This window comes from Equus quagga, chromosome 16 (genome assembly GCF_021613505.1).
Source record: "Equus quagga isolate Etosha38 chromosome 16, UCLA_HA_Equagga_1.0, whole genome shotgun sequence".
NCBI lineage: Eukaryota > Metazoa > Chordata > Mammalia > Perissodactyla > Equidae > Equus > Equus quagga.
The window spans coordinates 33239722-33262240 of NC_060282.1; the positions used below are offsets into that span (position 1 = coordinate 33239722).

Genomic DNA, 22519 nt, shown 5'->3' on the forward strand with positions numbered 1-22519 from the left:
TGGTCAAGAATTTTAAACATCTTCTTCATCCTGCAGATTTATATAACTAAATGTTCCAAGTTACCTATTAGAGCACTTAAAATATTCTTATGAAAATTTGACAATTGTGTGATTTGCCATGAGATAAAATAATGAAATTACGAGAAAGAAATAATGTTAGAAACACTATCAATATTTATAATGTTGTCTAATCTATGATGGGAAAATAATGACTAAGTCTGTGTAACTCATTCAACAATAGAGGAGTGCTTTACTTCATGAGATTTTTTTATTTAAGAAAGTTGAGTATAAACAAAATAAAATTAAGATATAATCTTATTTGTTGGCTTAAAAATAAGCTTTTATTGTGTGTGTATGTGTGTGCCTGTGTACTTGGGAATATGACTTTTTGCGTGTGAGATTTGTTCAAAGCAATATATAAAGATTATAGATGGAATTCAGTTATATTTAAATACTCAGACAAGAAGTAATTCTGTTTGATGAGAATTTAGATTTTTGTGCCCCACTTCTTAGCAGAGTGTCTGACATATAGTGCATACTTAATAAATATGAAGTCAAGTTTTCATTCAAGACATCTAGCACAACATATCTAACATTAGAGAAAGAGATTTTAGTTATTCAATTGCTAGTAAATAACAGCAGGGCAAGACCATTAAAATAGTTATGAAATAATAGAAATAATTGTTCCACTACCCCTCTCACTTGGCTATAAAGAAGATAAAAATAACACACCACTTGGAAGGCACACAATTTTGTAGGATGGATTAGTTAGAGTGACAAGTTAAAATGGATCCATCTCCACTCTTTCATCCAGACCCTTATGTAACCAATGGCCAAAAGTTTAGATTGTGCTCCTTCTAGTAAGTTTATTTAATGATTAACTTCAAATAAAAATGACCACATGAAAAAATCTGAAGGCTCTTCACAAATGCAAAGTATGAGTATTATTATCCAAATAGATCTATTCTTCCAGAGCTTTTTTAGGAAGAAAACGTTGTGCTTTGAAATGACACTGGTAAATATGTGACTTTCCTTCTAGTTTATCTTTTCTCATACTTGCCTACAGACATTCTTTTAAACAAAAGTTAAGAGTCTGAGTTAAACTCACCAAAACAAGCAGATTAAAGTGGAAGAGGGAGTCTCCCTCTATCAGCCAGGCCTCAGCAGCGGGGGCACACGGCACCTCCAGGCCCTCCTAACTGAGCATCGAACTATCCATGGTATGTGAGGTCACTGCCTATCATTCATCCCGTTGACAAACACTTTGCTTTTGACTCGTTATGCCTGTATGTTTATTTATAACATGCCAGGACGACAGTGGAATGAATGAAAGAAAATCCCAGCAGCAACTATAAGCCTAAAGATGCTTAAAGATAACAGCCTGTTACAAGATGCCAACTTTACTGCTCTCCGTTTTTATTATTGCTGTGTGCTATAAAATCCTGGTTCTATTTCTCTAAAGCTTCAGCTGTCTTTTAATTTTTTTTTCCTTCATGGATAAGAATGACTTTATTTTAGTTGTCCTGGGAACAGTAGATCAGTTTCTAAAGCTCACTAGAATTTTCTTAGCTGTATGAATTTTTTGGAAACATTTAATGTGTAGTTTTTTAAATCCAGAGCAAAAATAGCACATTTATCCCCTTTCAAAAATCCCGATAAATAACTAAGGTACATTAGTCTCCAAAACAGCTTAACTGAACCATATGTGGATCCAAAAGCCTGCCAAAATGGAATCAGCATTATAAAAGATAGTTTCATATTTCATCTAGCCATAAAATAGGAACCTACAGTATAGAAAATGTATTGGCCACTTGCACAGAGCTCACGATGACAATGGCACAGGAATTCATTGTCAGCAGATGAAAAGTGACCTTCATACATACTCTGGGAGGTTTCTTGAGTTTTCCTTTTTTCCTTTTTGTCTTTTTGACCGAGATGGACTAATCACAGATTACGGAGCAAATAACCTAAAACAGCATCTTGAACCTCGGCCTCTCTGACAGTCACAGAATTTCGCCATCAAAATATTTCACTAGAAAATCTTCAAGAAGCAGCAGAAGGTTTGGCACTGAACCCTTAGGATCCCATTAAGGGCCTCTGTTGTGTTCCATAGCTTTTCTGGTCCAAAACAGCACCCTCTACTCCCACAGATCTCTCCAAAGCCATTTTGAATCCTCTTTTCCTTATCAGGCTGATACAGACCTGAATCATCCTCGGAGCCTTCTGACAGGGGCTACAACAATTCGGGGAGGGGGGTGATACAACTGTCCATTGTTTCCTTTCACAAAACCCTGCCACAGGGCGCAGATTAACACCAAAAAATAGATGGCTGCAACCAAAGAGAAACATTTTTCAGAATGCCTCCACCTGATTAATGAAGTCACGGAGCCGACCACTGTTGGACTTCCATCACGCACTCTTCCTCCCTCGCCCCTTCTCCTCCTGGAGTATCAGCAGAGATGGGCAACACTTCTGGAAATGGCTGCTTCCTTTGAAGAGTTGTCGTTTTCACACAGTTTTAAAGAAATGCAACAATTATAAAACTGCCCATGTTCCCTGCTGAAAATATTCAGAAAAAGGACACATTCTCTTTTCAACGTTTCTGGACTTCTTTAATGAAAGCAAATGCTATCTTTTTTTTTTCCCTGTAGATACTTCACTGGACACGTACTTGTACCCTGATGCTTATCTCAGAAGCACATGGGAACATCACTAGGCACCTTAAATGAACTAGTGTGCTACACATACCAGCTAGCAGTGACTTGAAGATGCAAGTTGGTAATGCCACATCCAAGATTAATATCAGAACCCAAGGTGACCCTTGCTGCTCCTGTCTGTGGGATAATGCTCACACAGAGGGTAATGAGAAACAGTATTTGTTTGACTTCTTAATAAAAGCTCAAACTTAAGGCAGGCGAAATGGCTTTGCTCTTCCAAACTCTGTTGCTTTCTCCATATTTCACAGTGCATCACTGTCTATTATGACTGCCTTATTCACTCCTTTCTGCACTGAGCTCTAAAATGCCATAAATAATGAAAGAATTGAGTTAACATTTTAAAATACAAACCTAACTCAAAAGTGAATCAGACAGGGTAAATTACTTTTCCAATTGTCTAAAATCCCTAATCACACACCTCAGAAATGCTTTCTAAAGAATAACTCCTTGCAGAAAGAAAACACAAAGAAACCAGGATAATTCAAAAAGCAATTTGACCACTTAACCTTTCTTTCTCTTCCTAAAAATATACGTTTTTCACTGTTTCTGTGGTGATTGTGTATTTAGATGATAAATGCTCTAAGTACATACCTTCTGCTTCTCTAGGCTCTGAGTTCTCAGAATACTCATGCCCGCCAATCAGTAAAGTGTGAGTGTGTGTGTGTAAATACATGTGTGCACACGTGTATGAAGATGTATATGTATGATGACAACCAATGTGCTTTTTAAATACGTTCAGCGAGGGGACAGAAGAGAAAAGTCTGGATGCACTGCTTGGGGAATTAAAGGAATGAGTAATCTACTTTCTATTCACAGGCATAATAAGAGATAATCTAGGTTCGTCTAACAATCTGTATATTTTTCGAAGTGACTAAATGTATATAATTTTACATAATTTTACAACAACTCTGTAGTGTAAGGCTGGTAGAATAACCTCCATTTGATAAATGATGAAACTGAGAGCATGTGTGATTACCCAAGACAGCATATCCACTTTGGATAATAACAGTTGGGATGAGAATCAGGCAACTCTGACCACATCATGGGCTCTGTCCCATTTCTGATCTTTACAATGTATTAGTGTATGTTTCTCAAAATTCCTAAAGAAGGAACACTCAGCAAATAATCTCCTTCTGGTCCCTAATTTCCATTAGATTCTGTATAACTCATTTCTTCTTTCTCTATCTTTACAACTAATTTCTAAGTAAATTAATCAAGAAGTTATTGATCATCTCCTATGTGGTAAATCTTATCTACCTTCAAAAATAAGAATAAAATATATCTCAATTTCACAACTGTCTTTTACTTATCAGTCAACCTTTGATTTTGTTTATGAGGCTTTATAATGTATGATTTAGTTTTTTTATTCAAATTAATTGGATTATCTCTTGTGATTTCTTTCATTGCTCTTATCATTTGAAAGTCCTTCTCTATCCAGAGGTCAGGTAACTATTTATGCAAATTACCCATAGTGGTAAACAGCCTCTGAGTGACCCCCAGTGATTCCAGGCTTGGTTTCCAGCCCTTGTGCAATCCCCTTCCCTTCAGTGTGGGCTAGACCTACTGACCCCATTCTAATGAACAGAATTCAGCAAAAGTGACGGAATGCCGCTTCCAAGATTAGGTTACTAGAAGACTGTGGCTTCCATCTTGGGCTCCTTCTCTTGCTCTCTCATTTATTTGTTCGAAGAGAAACTGCTGCCATGTGTGAGTTGCTCTCTGCAGAGGCCCACGAGGTAAGAAACTGAGTCAATAACCATGCTAGTGAGCGTGCAAACAGATCTTCCTCTAGTTGAGCCTTCAGATGACACCACAGCCCTGGCTGCCATTTTACTTTTTTTTTCTTAAAAATTAGCACCTGAGCTAACATCTGTTGTGAATCTTTTTTTTATTTCCTTCTTCTTCTCCCCAAAGTCCCCCAATACACAGTTGTATATTCTAGTTGTAGGTCCTCCTAGTTGTGCTATGTGGGACACCACCTCAGCATGGCTTGATGAGCGGTGCCATGTCCACGCTCAGGATCCGAACTGGCGAAACCCTGGGCCCTGAAGCGTAAGGGGTGAATTTAGTCACTCGGTCACAGGGCCGGCCCCCCTGGTTGTCATTTTGATGCAGTCTTGTGAAAGATACTATGCCAGAGACACCTAGATAAGCTGTGTTTATATTTCTGACTCTCAGAAACTTGAATAAAGAATATGAGAAAAACCACAGGCTTACACACATAACCCTATGCTTGACTCTGGTTTCCTGACCCTTAAAATAGAAGGAGAAATAAAACATATAAAATGGCCCAAGACATACAAATCATTAGAATCAAGAAGCCACAGTTTTGTCAAACTAGGCCAAAGGATTTTATGAGAAAAGTGATGTAAGAGCAAATGAACAACGAAGAACAATGTTAAATCCAATACTTAAATTAATGAGTAAAAGAGAGGTTAATCTTAAAGAGTTTCTCAAATAATTTCATGTTTCCAAAAGCATTTAAGAAATATTACTTTATTTTTCTTTTATTACAAATATATGCAAGAATTCTTGCCTCTAGACCATGATACAATGTCAACACAGAACCATGTAGGAGTGGGTTGGACAGAGTCATACTCACAAACTTGCCTATACCAGGAAAACCGCATATGATACAAGACTGTCAGTGCAACTGAAGGCTACTGTTAAATTATGATACTTGATTAAAGGTGTCCTGGGAATAACTATTGATAATTAGTTTAAAGACAGAGTCCAATATCTTATAATATTTTATGATATATTTAAAGAGTTATTCCTAAGTAATATTGATTTTTTAAGACTATACTGAGAAATACAAAATAGTACTTATGTCCATTCTCTCACAGTTATCACCTCCAAGTTACTGAATGCATTAATTTTCATGCCAGCTGAGATCACTGCTAAACCCCCTCATAACATTGGAACAATATTTATTATAACTATGCAGATAACAGGTAAGTGCACAATGCCAAACCGACTGTTGTAAAAAGAGTTGTGGAATGGCAAGTCTTCAAAAAAATCAAGGAGAAGGACTTTAAAAGGTTTGCCAGATAAAGCAACAAATAAGAGAAGAAAGTTCTAGTCAACTATTCAAATAATTGCCCCTTACAGTGCTTTCTCATTTTAACTTCTCCAGCCAAAATATTTTTCAAGCTTTATATTCTATACTATGTGTTATGAAAACAATAGAACTATGTTTTGCAAAACAATTCCTCACCAACCAAGCAGCTGATAGACTTCCCTTAGGGAGCAGATTCTGTCTGTATCCCCTGAGGGACCCTGAAGAGTGAAAAAGATATGCAAACAGGGACAACTCCACAAGGAGTATCTGGAGCTATAGACCAATAGCCAAACTTCATCTTTCAGGCCTATACTCTTTGGGAAAGGTAGTGCTACGCATTCATCTCTTGAACTTTATACATATACTCTTCTCAGCAGAGCAACTTTGACCATATGATGATGATATGAACAACTATTCCTTCCAGATATGATTAAATTAACAACATAATATGGAATTGTTTTAACAACTCATGAAAAGATCATCTTCAATAAAAGTTCTCCTTGGAAAGCTAGGAAGGAGAAACAAGAATAATTTTAAATAGAGAAAAAGATGATTTTTGTTTATTCAAACAGTACTATTCAAACTTAGAGCTAAGTATACGTAAATAGGTTTAGCTATGTATCATGACCCAAAAGCAAAAGTATGTTTAAATTTCAGGAATAGGCAAGTAAGTTTTATGGTAAGGAATTATGTCTTTGAGTTCCTACCTTTCAAATCCAAGTCAAACATAAAGAACCTGGACAGACTTCACCAGCAGAGGGAAAAGTAAGTCAAAGGGAGATTTAGGTTAGCAGGCAGACTAGCTATACACAAAAGAAGTATCTTGGAAGCAGGTACTAATTATCAGGAAAGGTGCAATTTATGTTTTCATTTCAACGTTATTTTCCCATATTACAATATGATCCCATCCACTGCCAACATCATAACTCTGCCTACTTTGTGATGCAATCAGTCCCCTCAGATCCATATGCAATTGACCTGATTTGCTTCTACAGATTTGAATTGTGAAATAATTCTTTGGAGTTTGGTTTCTGCCTTTCTGACTCATATTATACAGGAGGTCTTTACTAACTTGGGACTCCATACCCACCTCTCCCCTCTCCCTGAGCACTCCTCTCTTCCATGAACAAACAAACAAAAATCCCACTCTAATTCTAGAAACCAGGCCAACACGTCATTTTCTAAGGCTCTGCTGCATTAAATGTCTTGCCTCATGTCTTCGAGCAGCTTCCCTGTCCACTCAGTTTCCATTAATTCTCCACAAAGCAGATACGAGTATAAGAGAAGCCACAATCTTGGCCTCCCTAAGGGACAAATCTACAACCTCCATCGATAATGAATCTAACCAACATTTCCCAAGGGGAATGGGGTACAATTAAAAAGGTTATAAGTCCTTGCACTACTAGAACCTAAGGGCGCCTGTGAATGAAACTGGCTTAAGCCCAATTAGAGGAATCAGTACATTTGTCTTCTCTTGGAACAACCCTGCTCTTACTGTTCCCATCAATTCAGTATAAATCTGACTGATCTTATCCAAGAAGTTAATAGAAAATTGCTCACAGTGGGCGACTGCCACCTCAGTTTCCAAGCAGAGACAGATGGAATTTCCCAGATGGTTTGTCACTGGAAAGTGCGATGCTGGATGAGACTTCACAGAAAGCATGGTAGAGCAGAACACCTTCTTGGCCTTCACCCATGTCATAGTGAGGGATTGAAAACTGATTCTGTTGTAAACAAATCATAATTGCCTCAACGGGCTCAACACCTCGTCCTCCTTAACTGCTTCAAAGGGTTGCAAATCTTACACTGAAATTAGTCAATATTTATCAAGAAGCCATCATGAGCATATCTCCTTATTTGGTAAAAAACTGAAGAAATAGATATAGTTGTCTTGCCCTACTGAACTTTACACTTAAATGAGATCAAGGAAAAACAAACATATAACGAAATAAAACAGGCACAAGACGGCATTAACTGTGGTAATAGTATTGCTAAGTTAGGTACATGCAGTAAGATCTCAGAGGAAACAGGAGAACTGGGTACAAAGACTAGAGGAAAATGCAAGGATCCTGGAAAGAGAGATGTGTATCATTCACTGATACTGCGGAAAAGTTAAAAAATTAATTTACTCACTCTTTAAATGTTATTTATTGAGCCCTTGCCGTAAGCCAGACATTGTTCTAGGTAGGAAGAATACAAAAATAAAAGACAAACAAGGAGCATACAGTCTGCAGGGGAGACAGACAAGTAAACAGACACCATTATATGATGAAAGCTCTTACCCTAATAAACCTAGAGCATCATGGAAATACATGAGGAATGCATATCTGTGCCAGACTGGAGGCTTTAAGGAAGGTCTCCTTTGTTGTGACTCTGAGCTAAGTCTAAGTAAGAATTGGAGTTAGTGTGATGAAGAGGGAAGAGCGGGGGCTTTGGGCTTCCCAGAATGATGAAATAGCAAGGCCAAAAGCACAGAGATGTGAGAAAAGAGCATATTCAGAGCTCTACAGGGAGTGGAGGTTGACTGAAACCTACACTGAACGTGGAAAAGGGGTAAGAGCAGAGGAGGTGAGTATCACAAAAGGCTTTGCCAAGGAGTCTGGGTTCTCTTGTGCCCTTTAGGATGATTTTAAGCACAAAAATTGCTAGTTTTGTTTAGGGAACACACTGTCTTTTGGGTAAAGAAAAAGGAGACAAGAAGAAAAGCCAGGAAGAACAGTTAGAAGAATAACATGTAATCAAGGAGGAAACGATGGAGGTTTCAACTAAGCAGTGGTAAGAGAAATACCAAGGAGAGAACAGACATTAAGAAAGCAGGAGTTATGGTACTTGGTTTGTAGAAGTGAAAAGGAGAATCTTGAAAGATGTTTGACTCTGAGTGGAAGGAAAAAGTGAGGGTAGTGTTACAGGAAATAAAAGAGAGGGGTGTGTGTGTGTGTAACTACATGTGTAAATAGACATTTGAGATGTGAGAGAAGGGAGAGGTAGAAATGGAAAAAAAACCGTGGAATAACTTATAGAATGAACTTCCTGCAGAGGCAGGAAAGAAGGTGCAAAGAGTTAGGGTCAAAGGTGACTGAAAGCTAGAAGTCAGGGAGAAGCTAGAGAGACAGAATCTGTGGAAACAGTAATAAACTCTCCTTACATCTGTTTAGTTGGAGGAAGTCAGTGGGAAAGGCTTGCAAAACAGCTGAAATGTGCTATGAGAGAAAGGGTAAAAAGCCAAGGTTAGAGATTTTTTAATTTAAATGTCATTTGTAAATTAGTAGCTGAAGCTTTGCAAGTGGATAAGCTCCCTGGGGCACTGGGAACAGAGGGAAAAGAGAAGAAAGGCCAGAGTGTTTTGGGAAACACGCACAGTTAAATTCAAAAGAGCCAAGACCCAGAGAGAGATGAGAAGTAGAAAAGTATGGTAGTCCTCAGCCCAGATTAAAAGGAATATTAAGAAGGAGGATATCATTCACAATGTCAACATAAATGAAAAGAAATAAAAGACCCCAAAAGAAGTCATGCCTAGGCAAAATTATAAATTATATCATTGAGATGGTGCAGATGGGAGGTTATGGGTGGAATCAGTCAGAATGCTTGTGCTAAGGAAATTGTTAGACTAGATTTTTATTTTAAAGAGCATTTATTGAATACCTATCACATGCCAGGAGCAGAGGTCCAAAACTGAATAAGAAAGATTTTTAAAAGACCTATGTCCTCTAGAATTTCAACAACAATTTGGAAATTACTTTCAAATTCACTTCATTATTTTATCTTGGAGGCTGTCTTGGCATGGCTTCCGCAGACATTTACCCTGAGACCCATTCAAGTGCAAGTAGTTCATTGGGGATATAACCTCAGAAAAATTCAGTAGAAGTGTGGAGGAGAAAGCGGGAAAGAGGAAAAAGTCCATAAAGGGTGTGTTATAAAGCCAACTGGAGCTCGATTCCACTGGCAAACTCTCAGAGACAGTGTAGAACACTTCTCATATTCTAATGGGGAGGCGAGGAAGCAGGGGTATTTATCCACCAACTTCTGTCCATCACTGGTTGAGGATTACTTCCGGAAACTTTAATTCTCCGCATTTCCAGCTTGCCTGGCTTACAGTTGAGTTTGCTCCTGAGACTGAAAAAGAGTCCTCAAATAGAAGGTCACAGATGTTTCCACTAGGCAGCCTTTGACTATACAGGTGAATGCTGAAAACTTAGGGTTTGGGATATATTTGCTACAGGGTGTGTACAACATGAAGCCTGAAGACTCTGGCAATGAAGGAGATCAGAGATTGGTACTGGAAGAGTGAGAACTGGAAGGGGAGAAATGGAGACATAACAATTCTAATATTTTCCTATAACGTGGATCTGGAACCTCTAACTCTTTCCTCAACCACATTTCTATGATGACAATGATCTCAAAAATTTTAAGGTGCAACTTAATGCATGGATTATTTCATCATGAAGTCAATAAAATGTTGTCTATAGTACCCTTTATGATGTGTATTTCCTATTTGTAGAATTCAATGTTACAAATGCCCTATGGGAAAATAAAACAAGATTCTATTCTGATTGAACAGCATAAATAGAATAAGATTTCTCTACAAAATTTCATTTGTTGAGTTTAACAGGTTGTGAAGAGTCTACTATTATGTAGTAAGTAACCTGGGACTTTCTATTTATGTTCTATTTAATTAAGCAAGCACTTTGCATGACTCCAGCAGTTGGCTGAATAAGACTAGTTGGCCAACGACAGCTGACATATTCAAAAGCAAGAGAGGGCAAATGTCACTTAACTTCCAGATATCCAACCTTCCAAAAAATCATTGTTGCTTGATACTTATTAAGCACTTACCATGTGCTAGCATAGCAGCAATTTAGCCTATTACAAAGATCTCTGTCCTTAGGAGAAAATGGAAAAAAATCACAGGCACAACATATAAATATAGAAATTCTAAAACACCTTCAAAACAGATATTGATCACGATTTAAAGTGATTTTTAAAATGCATCCTTTGTCAGTAACCCTTTGATATTTTCAGTGAATAAAGTTGCAAGACTTTCAAAAACATAAAGTTTGTGTCACCATGATAGCTTAGTTTAAGTTATTCCTTGCCACAGAGGTGGAATGTTGGAAAGAAGGCTAGACTCACCAACTGGCTAACAATTCATTCAGGCATGTAACGCTGTACCTGAAAAAACTGAAACTTACAATCTATCATAGAGCTTTGGAGCCTGTGATGGTGTCAACTTGGAGGGTGTTTTGGATGAGATTAACATTTGAGTCAGTGAACAGAATTCTCTCCATAGTGTGTGTGGGCCTCATCCAATCAGTTGAAGCTTGACTAGAACAAAAAGATTGGCCAAGACTGGCCTCCAGGAACAACAAACTTCATCTGCGTTATTGGTTCTCATGGCTCTCTACCTGCCAGCCTTTGGACTAGAACTGCACTGTCAGCTCTCCTGGGTCTCCCACACTGCAGACTTTCAACCGGTCAGCCTCCAGAATCACTTGAGCCAATTCCTTATAATAAATCTCTGTCTCTCTTTCTCTCTCTTTCTATGTATTTATATACATGCATATACATAAACACACACATCCTACCTGTTCTGTTTCTCTGGAGAACGCCAATATAGAGTCCTTAGAAAATACTCAAATTTGGGTATATAAAACCCCCAAACACCAAAGGTCTACAGTTTTACTTGTTTAATTTGGAGTGTCTTTTTAGTTTTAAACTTGATAGATTTTAATGGGTCAATGTTTACGGGTGACTGAGCAGTAACAGTATTTAGTATTTGTTAACTCGTGCACGCTACCTCATTTAGTCTTTCCAAAAGCCCTATAAATTAGATAGTATTTTTATTCCTTAGTACAGTTAAATTTCTAAGACAGTATTTGATTGCAAAATGGGTTATGGAATCAGACTGAGTTGATCTTGGGCTAATTATTTAACTTCCCAAAGTAGCAGTTTCCTCCTCTGTTATAAAGGAGACAAATATTATCTTCTCCTGTGCTTATGTAAGGACTAAATGAAACATAAAACGTGTAAAACACTTTGACCTACATCTGGCCCAATGAAACTATTAACTATATGCTGTTGTTGCCACTATTATTAAACCATTAAGGCATGAAGTCTCTAACAAGATAATGAGATGTGGGCAAAAGACTCTTTATTTCTACATTCAGTGTTATATGATTCCAAGAATAACTTTCTGTCAAATCAGTTTGTTTGGTGTTTCTATACAGCCTATATTTCTTGAAATGTTCCATATACATCCAAATGCCTGGTCTGCAAAGGCTTCCTGCAGAAGGTGGCATATTGCTAACGCACTTCAAGATGGGAACTTGAAAGATAGAAAAAGGATTTGACATCTGGCATGGTGACTCAATTAATTACTGTGTTGGATTAATTAGTGTGCTGGATCTCCTGAGCCAACACCATGAGTCTGAGCAGAGTAACATTACATCGGTTGGCGAAGAAGCAATTTTAAAGAGTGTGCTAATTCCAAATTTGATTCAAGGTTGGGTAAGGAAGGGTTAGTGGGCTATATATTTTATGATAAGGAAAATTTATCTTCATGATATAAAATACATATTAAAGTACTGTTCAAATTATAAAGAGGTAATAAAATTGTGAAGTCTTTGAATTAACTTATAACTGCTCAAATAATCTATGAAGTATTACAGGAAATACTTTGCCTGAAGTAAGAAAAAAGGAGCATACCTCTAATTATTGCATATTTTCTCCCACAAATTTTTATAAATTTAGAGTTCTTGTAAAGAAACCCCCAACCAATTTTGTCATGCTCAAACCAAGGTATAGATGCTATTGAGGAGGCAGTGTTGGTATGGTCTTCAAAAATGCAGATTCTGGAATCAAAAGGCCTAAGCCTTTATTTTCTTATCTATGAAATACAATTTTAAACAGAACCAAATTCACAGGGTTGTTCTGAGGATTAAATGAGTTAATCCATTCCCAATCCTCCTTTCAGTGTCTAGAAGAGTAAGTACGCAGTGTATGTTACTCAATTGTCCTACAGTAGTATCAGCAGTGGCACTAGTAGTATTTAGTAACATGAAATCAGAAGTAAATTCTGGAAAAGAATATTACTGCAAAAGAAAAATATTTCTAAAGTATATTTTAGCAACAACTAAGTTTAAAATAGAGAAATACACTATAGTTCAAGGAAACAACACAAATCAAATATTTAATACCCAAGACAAAAGAAGAAAACTAGGGTATTAAGATTGTTTTCTATCAAGAACTATTACCCACTTCTGGTTTTTGATACCCAAAGAGTCTTTATACACTTCAAATAGTATCAAAAATTCTGAAAACTTCATTTATGTAAATTGAATCTTTTAAAAATAATAAATATGGCATAAAATAGCTTTCGAGTGGTATAGCAGTATTAAAAAATTATATCATCTGTCTAAAAAATAGGAAATTATTTCACTGGAAAACTAAACTTTCACAAATAGGTTTATTTTCCATACTACAATTTAGCATAAGCTACCAATGTATAAGTGCCACTCTACATACATAGGTAATGAAATGAAGATTAATCAAAAATTGTGTTTTCATATAGATACTATTTTGGTATAGTAAAGGGGAAAATGTTCATCTCATATCAAGAATAGGTGTCACTTCAGTGGCAGTACATTTTTGGAGAAATATTAGAGAAATGACTAAACGTTGTGTTGGTGTCTGATATGCACGATAAATAAGATAAATATCTTATTGCCTCAAACATTTTTAAAACAATACTAGAGAACCAATAGAAACTCCAAGATAAAATGGGTTTCAAACAGCATTTAACTCAACCTTTGTTTAGACAATCTTCCTCTTGCCTTTGTCTAAGAAATCAGTTGAGTTAATATTGCTCTCTCAGAGGAATCAATAGAACTATGACAGAACTCAGCCAAGGCCTGCAGTGTTTGCAGGGCCACATCCCAAACTCGTTATGAAGTAGCTTTAATTTGACTACCATGAATTAAATTGCCTAGATTATTAAATATTTAGCCTGGACTATCAATTTGTTTGGTCCTCAAACACATGTGACATTCCCTACTTCATCCTTTTATGGATAAATACATGGATTTAGGAAGTAAAAAGCACACTCCTAGAATCTCACATGTTGTTTCAAAGTTTGATGACAGATTTTTCCTGTTTATTTCAATCATTACTTTTAGTTCAATCAGTAACCTCTGTCTTGTCCACATGGCACTGAATAAACAAAGATCCCCACATGTCTCAGTTTCTTTCATGTAATAAGTTGAAGACGACATTTCTTTCATGTAACAAATTGAAGAAAGAATGCAATTTTGCTGAGTCCAGCTCATTTGTCAAAATCCCTGTGGAGGTTTCTGTCCCCACAGTGTGGATGGAGTTGTTTAGCAGCCACGAGACTGTTTCTACATCAAAGGCGTTTAGAGAGAAGGACTTCCATTGCATATATACAATTTTTGGTTCTTCTAAGGAATATAAAACATTTTCCTCCCCAAGTTTTATCACTTGTGTTATCACTTACAATAGGAGAGGTCCTAACGTCCTAACTCCTGGAACTTGGGAACCTTAATGTTACATGGCAAAGGGGAATTTAAGAAAGCAGATGGAATTAAAGCTGCTAATCAGTTGACCTTAAAATAGGGAGATTATCCTAGATTACCCAGGTGGACCTGATGTAATCACAAGCGTTCTTAAATGTGGAAGAGGGAGACAGAGGAGTCAGAGTCAGGATGTGGATTTGAGAAAGACTCAATCAGCCATTGCTGGCTTTGAAGATGGTGGGGGCCATGAGCCAAGGGTTGTGGGCAGCCTTGAGAAGCTGGAAAAGCTAAGAAAACAGATTCTCCCCCAGAGACTCTAGAAAGGAACTCAGCCCTGTGGACACCTTGATTTAGCCCAGTGAGATTCATTTCCAACTTTGGACCTCCAGAACTGCAAGATGATAAATTTGTGTTGTTTTAAACTACAAAGTTTGCGGTCATTTGCTAAGGCAGCAATAGGAAACATATATTCAATTAAGAAATGAAGTTTAAATGTAACCAAACATCCCATCTTTCCACTACTTTTTAAAACATCTAATTAATCAGTTGTCCATATAATCTTACTTAGAGATAGACGTTCTGATCTCTGAACTTTCACAAAAAAGTTAACAACAAAAATTATGATGCTTATCATTCATCCTTGCTCTTAAAGGTACAAAGATTACTACCGAGAAATAACAAGGTTGTTTGTTTGTGTTCTTCCCGTAAACCTGTAACGTATGACATTAATTTGTGTCATCTTAAAAATAAAAGCATTTGTATATATTATTAAATGCGAACAGTATTAGTCTGGCTAAGCAGATAAAGCAACAACCTAATAAATTAGCTTACTAAACAACCATTTAGTATGATCAACCTGTTTCCTACTGAATTCTGGGTATATTACTGTCAGAGACAAACCACTTGGAAAATATTGAAATTTCGTGGTCCATGAAAAAGAAAAAAACTTTTTGTTGTGATTTCCCTGGGAAGCAAGGAGAGAGAATTTCTAAGCTATGACAAAATACTGAGTCAACCATTTCAGGACATCCACATACCAAGGAATTATTATTCAGGTCCATCTTCCCAGCAAATGGCCCCCAGGTTGTTCCCACAGGAAGTTGCTGCCGACTCTGAATTTTTCGTTCCCCGTCTTTCTGAAATACCTCCAGCTCTCCTGCAGACAATGAAAACAAGAGGCGTTTTAGAGTATTTTCACCGGCTTTTTAATAAACAGCCACCTCTTTTTGTGTGTTTGCTTTACACGCACAATATTCTCAGTACTCATATAAAGAGAATTAATTATGCTTGTCTGAAAAACAACTGATGTTGTTATCCTTACAGGAAATAAAACTTGTTCTTATACTTGTATTAAAATTTAGTCCAATTTCTTCCTTGTGCCTTTTCACACACATCATCTACTAAAGTCAATTCTATTTAGTAAGTCCTTAAGAACCAGACATAATAACACTTTCTCAAAAAGCACTGATCCAACGCCAAACAGATTGACAAGAAACATTAGGACAATGACTTAGTGTTAAAATTCATATTGATCACCAATGTAACTAAAAAATTACCATTAAAGACATATACCTCAGGCAGTAACTTTATTATAGTTATTCAAGACTCTTGGTGAACAACATCTGGACAGTTTTTGAAAGTACGTGATAATTTTCTGAAATCACTCCTAGTTTCAGTGGATAAAACATCCACATGTACAAAAAGTCGAGATGTACGTTTTCCCAAATAAAAAAATGCTAATCAAAGTCGTTACTTTTTTATATTGGGTGTTTTAAGTAAGATTCTACGTTACCAAAAGGATTTGCACAAAAACACTTAACATCCAGTTTAGGATGGTCTTCTTCCTTTCATTTCCTCCAGATTATTACTTTGGAATCATTAAAGGCAAATGGGAAGTGAAAATGGTATACACACTGGCATAAAGCAGAAACTCATCAAATGCTGGCTTAAGAAATAAATGAATGGATTAATTACAAAAATAAATAAATCAAGTTTCAAAAATTTAAAGAATGGCTATCAGCCTTAATCAGGAATTGTAGCCTTTCTCTTTAAATAATTAAATCTATGATATTTACGCCATGACAGTATTACCATCCATATTATCATACCAAAATTTTTATATTCTAAAATATTAATATTAATATAATTTATTGTTCTTTTTTAATGGTATTTCTTCTCAGCCTGCTCAAGAGGAGACATGAAAATGGGAGGGAATGGATTAAGAAGAAATATAAATGGAAATTCATATAGAATAGACAGCTGAGGAAAGTTCTAAATAAAATAGAATGGTTTTCACTAATTACATTTTCTAAGTAATATATAAGTCATGGTAGGTAATATACTATGAAATTTTGCCTTAATATGGCCTTAGTTTCTTTTCAAGTCAATAACTATCTTTACAGATATAGATTTAATCCTGATGCTTTGAAAGGCAATACCATCAACCTCAGTTCAATTATATCTCTTCCTTATTTCCCTACATTTTTGTCACCTCCTTTAATAGTTAAAATATCAGACATTATTTTTTGTGTTTGTATTACTGCTCATCCCCAAAACCAAAATCAAAGTATAGAAACCATAATAAGCTAAAATATTGTGTAATGGTTAAATTGTGTTTATTATGAAATATAAATTTAGCTATATCTGAACAATGAGATTCAATGAAAACAATTCCAAGTTCACAGTAAAAATCTAAATTCAGGGACTACACCCCCATTCTCCGTTCTTTTCATACTTCCTTCCTTTCCCACTTGTCAAATACACTAAAAATGGAAGAACATGCTAAACTCATGAAGACATACCTTCCATTTTTTTTTCATTCTGATGTATCAACAGCTAAAGATGATCAGCAATGAGAAAAATGGCCCCCCCAAAATTCAGTAAGTCTGAGCATCTGAAATATAGTTTTACAAATATAATGTCTATATTAAATAGCATATTAGTGCTTAAGTATCAAACCCTGAAGCTTATCCAGAGTCTAGGGAATGGAACAATAATAATTTGTCTTCGATATACGGAATAACAAACCCATTTCTAGATTGCCCCTGAACATGTTTTTCATCCTTGTACAATCTTCTTGATAAATATTTTGGAATCAGAGGCCTTGTAGAGAAAATCCTCAAAGACAGACAGCTAACAATCTATTATGATGTCAAAAAGGACTCAGTGGGAAATATCCCTCAACATATACATGCATATTCATATGTGATAATGTAGTTATTTAAATCTTTAGGATAATTTTTCTATTTGAAAAGGAACTGTTTAGTTTCTATTTGATAGGAGTTAGTATTTTTCAGCCATACTTACATTCTAAACATTTCTTTACAATTTACCATTTAAAGATAAATACTTTTAAACCTCTCAGCTAAACACTATTTAAGAATTTTCTTTTCTACATAAAAATGATGCCCAAATAATTTGCTCGTTTTTATAAAAAAGAGTCATGTCATATTTAAGTGATACCAGAGGAATCATGAGAATCTTCGAAAACCCTTTAAAAAAGTAATTCATCCTCTTTCTGCCACTGACATTTTTCATTTGAAAAGGGTTCAGACTCAGTCAAACAGTGACGTCTTATCTATACCTTGGATTTACAAGCAGGTCTGTCTTTTAATGGATTAAGAACTACAAACTTAGGGCAGATAATAAAATGATACCCAAATATCTACAAAGTTTTTGAGGTGTCTTTGACTATGCATTAAAATTTTAAGCAGACCAAAAACACATTTATGAGCTCTTAAAGATGGCCATTACAGAAAGTCCAGTAACTGTTCAAATTATCAAGTCAATCTTTTCAACTTTATTAGACAAACAGGCAAATCCCACTCTCCTTTCTTGCTTATCAAGAAGTTATTTTGAGGTCTGGAGAAATCTTCTCTGTGGCTGAAATAGTTAAATAAAAATATTCATTTATTCACTACAATGTTGTAGAGAACTGCAAGCACATTGCAAATAATGAGCATTTATACACTACTAAGGCTATATAGGTTAATGATAGGAAGAGAAATAAGACATTGTATAAATGGAAGTTATATTTAATTTAACATACATGCTGCTTAAGAGCATAATATTTTTAATTTTTTCAAAGATTAATAAGTGTCATGAAATAGAGGAAACATTATCACACCAAAAGTAAGATTAACTTTTAGCCCCAACTCTATCCAATAATCAGCTGAATGGCCTTGAACAAGTCCTATCTTTTGTGAGTCTTTGGTTTGTCATTGTTAAAGAGGGGTCTGCACTCCCTTGCTACTTGGTAAGGTGTTCACGACACCATGATTGTCTTTCCCCAGATATGATATATTATGAGAAGTGGAAAGGACACTGGGGTAGTGGGTCAAAGACCCAGGTCCCAGCACCAGGCTTATCATAAATGGATGTTTGATTTGAAAAGATCAGAGATTTCAAAGTCAGAAAGCAAAGCTCCAGTTGTTATTTGATTTGCTTGTTCATTCTCTTTTGCCTCTATTCATTAATTTATTCTACTATTATTTATTGAGTATCTACTAAATACCAGACAGGGGGTTATGCCCAGCCATAAGGCAACAAACAAAACAAGTCTGGACCCGAGACAAATTTCAGGAAATGCAATCCATAAGGCTTGGGAAGTAGAAGCCATAGAACTTAGTGATTATGTAGATTTTAGGAGTTAGGGAAGGGAAAACCAACAATGATATTCAGTATTTGGCTTGGGCAAATGGGCCAATGGTCACATACCTACTGAGATAAGAAACAAATAAAAAAAGACTTAAGGGTAAGATGAGGAGTTATAGTTTGGAAATAATGAGGTTGAAGTGGCTGTAAGGAAGTCAAGAGGGCAGGTAAAAGCACGGGGCCCAGAAGCAAGATTTTGATTGGAGTGATAAATTTTGGCATTTATTCATTAATTAAAATCAGTTTGAATATGGTAATAAAAGCCATACGATTGTTGATCTAGGAGAGTGTGTATCATGGTGTAATAAGATGAGCTAGGACAGAGTTCCAAGGATCTTCAAAAGGCAGAATGATGAAGAAGCACGCGTTGAAAATTCAGAAGAAGTGCAAGAGAACAGAAAAGAAACTGGATATGATACCACTGCAGCCAATGAACTGATTGAGAATTTAAAGAAGGCAGGATCAATCAAGTAATCTGAAAATTTATGAAAGTAAGCAAAGCACTGCAAAGATTCCTTCTGATGAGATGGAGATCATGGAAATATGTAATGAAAGAAGTTTTGTAGAATGGGAAGCCAGAACACAGATTGGAATGGGTTCAAAATTGAATTGAAGAGTAAACAGAAGCCATGTGATGCTGAGCAAGTCCCTTAACATCTTGATCTTCAGTTTCTGCACAGAAAATAGGAATTACAATATCCTCCTCATCTAGTTGCTGTGAGGATTAACTCAGATTACATACACAAAATATATAATAAATATTTACGACTTCACCAAAAAGAAACTGAAGCATTCTAAGAGTGTGCCATGCTTCCATCATCACATCTAACCATTCACCAGTGTCTGTGCTCACACTCGCTCTTTAACACCTCTATCCAAAAATCCTCCCCATATCTTGACTTATCTTCCTTTCACGTATCTCCCAGGTTCACCTGTCTTATCAGCAATTCCCAGGTTTTTATCAACTCAGATGTAGATGACCAACCAGCTTCAATTCACTCTGCAGCTCCAATTCTGGCTTCAAATCCCCGCCAGGATAAACTTATCAAACTCCACTTTCATCATGTCACTCATTTGTGCAAGTTCCTTCACTAGTGCCCTTCTGACCGTGCCATCTTCAACATCTATGCCTGAATCTTTTTTTTTTTTTAAAGACTGGCACCTGGGCTAACAACTGTTGCCAATCTTCCTTTTTTTTTCTTTTAAGGATTGGCACCTGGGCTAACAACTATTGCCAATCTTTTTTTTTTCTGCTTTATCTCCCCAAACCCCCCTGTACCCAGCTGTATATCTTAGTTGCAGGTCCTCCTAGTTGTGGGATGTGGGACGCCACCTTAACGTGGCCTGACGAGCGGTGCCATGTCCGCGCCCAGGATCTGAACCCTGGGCCGCCGCAGCTGAGCGCGTGAACTTCACCACTCGGCCACGGAGCCGGCCCCTGTGCCTGAATCTTAATACCACACCAATGTTACTCTACAATGTCTGCCTCACTTTCTGTTCTGCTTGCCAGAATACATTCTTATTCCTTCTAGTCAGGAAAGTCCTCCTCACCGTACCTTCCTCCTCATCTACAGTTTAACTTCCGCACCTTTCTGACAATTATTCCTGCTACCTGGCAGACACACTGTCCTCCTGGCTGCCTTCATAAACCCTATTAATGTTGCAAGATCAAACCCAAAGCTATTCTCTTTCATCAAAATGTCCCTGAACTCCAGAACAAACTGTTCTCCTCCCCTCATACTCTCATGACGTTTATAGTCCAACACCACACAGTTTTGCATTTAATTATTCCCTAGTGGTTTCCCCTTGATAACTCTTCACCTCAAAAGGAGTATAAGCATCTTGAACAACAGGTAAATTTTTTTGTGTCTGTTTATCCTCTAGCAATTAGTATAGTTTGTGACGTGGTAATTGCAAAATAGAAATTGAACATAGTTGATGGGATAAAAATTTTCATAAGGTCATAGACTGTATTTTAGTACAAAGTTGATTTTAAAGACAAAAAAAGTTGTCAATGTGTGTCTTCTCTTTGTTTTACAACAATCAACATTTTACTACATTAACTCATCTTCAAAATACGGAGCAGGATGAAAAATAAAGATTTTCTTCTTTGCTCAGTTCATATTTTTGCAGCTATTCTTCAAAAAGAAGCCTTATTTTTACATGCTGGGTAAGTTCACACAAAATATTTGAGACACATAGGATGGACTAATCAATTTTGGTAAAAGATAATATTGTTAGTGCTGAGGGCTGTTTCTCTTATCTTCTTGATAATGCATACTTTTAAAAGTCTGTGATTACTCAAAGACTTATGATAGCTTCACTTAAAAAAAAAAAAAAAGCCCTAAGTCAGACATCACTACCAAACACGCTGCAGCTTTTAAGATATCAACCCACTTTTTTTCCCAAATAAAAGAAATTCACGGATGGAAAGAAATCCTTAAAATCAAGAGAGAGATACTCAAATCTTTTTTTATTGAAGGTGCTATCAAGCCATTGTTTTGCTTCTATTTAAAAGGGTCTTTTGATGCCTCTCTAGAAAGCAAAGTATATGAAAACTGTAGACACCAAAGGAGAACAGACAAGACGTGGACCTTTTAGCATAGTTATCAGCAATCATACGCCAACTGAATTCAGCATTAAGTTGATGACACAAATGTATACGGTATTTACAGAACATCCCTTAACTCCAGGCTCAGATTTCATAGAAAGACATGGTTGTAAGTAAATGAGATGATGGAAGATCATATTTCATTTGCTGAAAATAAACTGTGGATTGGTTTGAACTTGGTTTTAAATATATAATCAAATTTTAAAGCAGACCACATGACTTAGCTCATAATGTTTATCACGTCTTACTATGGCAGAAGGCTATAGTGTCAGAACCCATATTTATATTTTCTTCATGGTTGGAAAACATTATACATCATGGTATCAAACATGGACAGCCCCGAAGTCATGCTGAGTTCAAAAACCGTTCAAAGATTCTAAAAATTTCAAAACATTTTCAAAGTCAGCCAAGGTGGCTGAAGTATGGCAGAGCTCTTGCTATTTTATGGCTTAACCATTTGACAGCTGCCTGCCAGATACATGAGAATGTTAGATGATCATTTTACTGCTGATTATCTTCACAGCCAAACAGCAGTCTTGCCACTACGTGTATTTCCTCAGGCATTAATAACAGCATATTTCATCTGCATTTTAAGTCAAAATAGTGCCGTTTATGTTATGTGAGGTTGCTCCATCTCAAGGCATGGTTCGGCACAGGAAATGATAGTTCTTGGTTAGTGGCTACACATCGCCTTATAGGGATACCTTTTCTAATTTTCCTCCTCAATTTTTGAGTCATACAGTCATAACACACACTAAACTACAGTTTTGAACATAAACTTGAAATACGACGTTCCCTATTCAAGTACTCCAGTCAAACCCTGATAAATCAGGCTGGCCACACGGCGATCTTATCCCTTCTGACTCTTTAATAAATCGAACCTTGTAACTTCGTACTGTTGGAAGTTGTCACTAAATGAAATTGTGACCTTATCCGGCGCATGAACTTA

The 22519-nt window shown here is 36.4% G+C and overlaps 1 protein-coding gene across 2 annotated transcripts in view; it reads right to left on the reverse strand.

Annotated features, from left to right (window-relative positions):
• ZFPM2 (zinc finger protein, FOG family member 2) overlaps positions 1-22519 on the reverse strand; it is a 437784-nt gene that overhangs the window by 202773 nt on the left and 212492 nt on the right. For both annotated transcript variants that reach the window (XM_046641568.1, XM_046641567.1), the window contains one exon: positions 15344-15462. In XM_046641568.1, coding sequence (XP_046497524.1) covers positions 15344-15462 — 119 coding nt within the window. The remainder of the gene's footprint in view (positions 1-15343; positions 15463-22519) is intronic.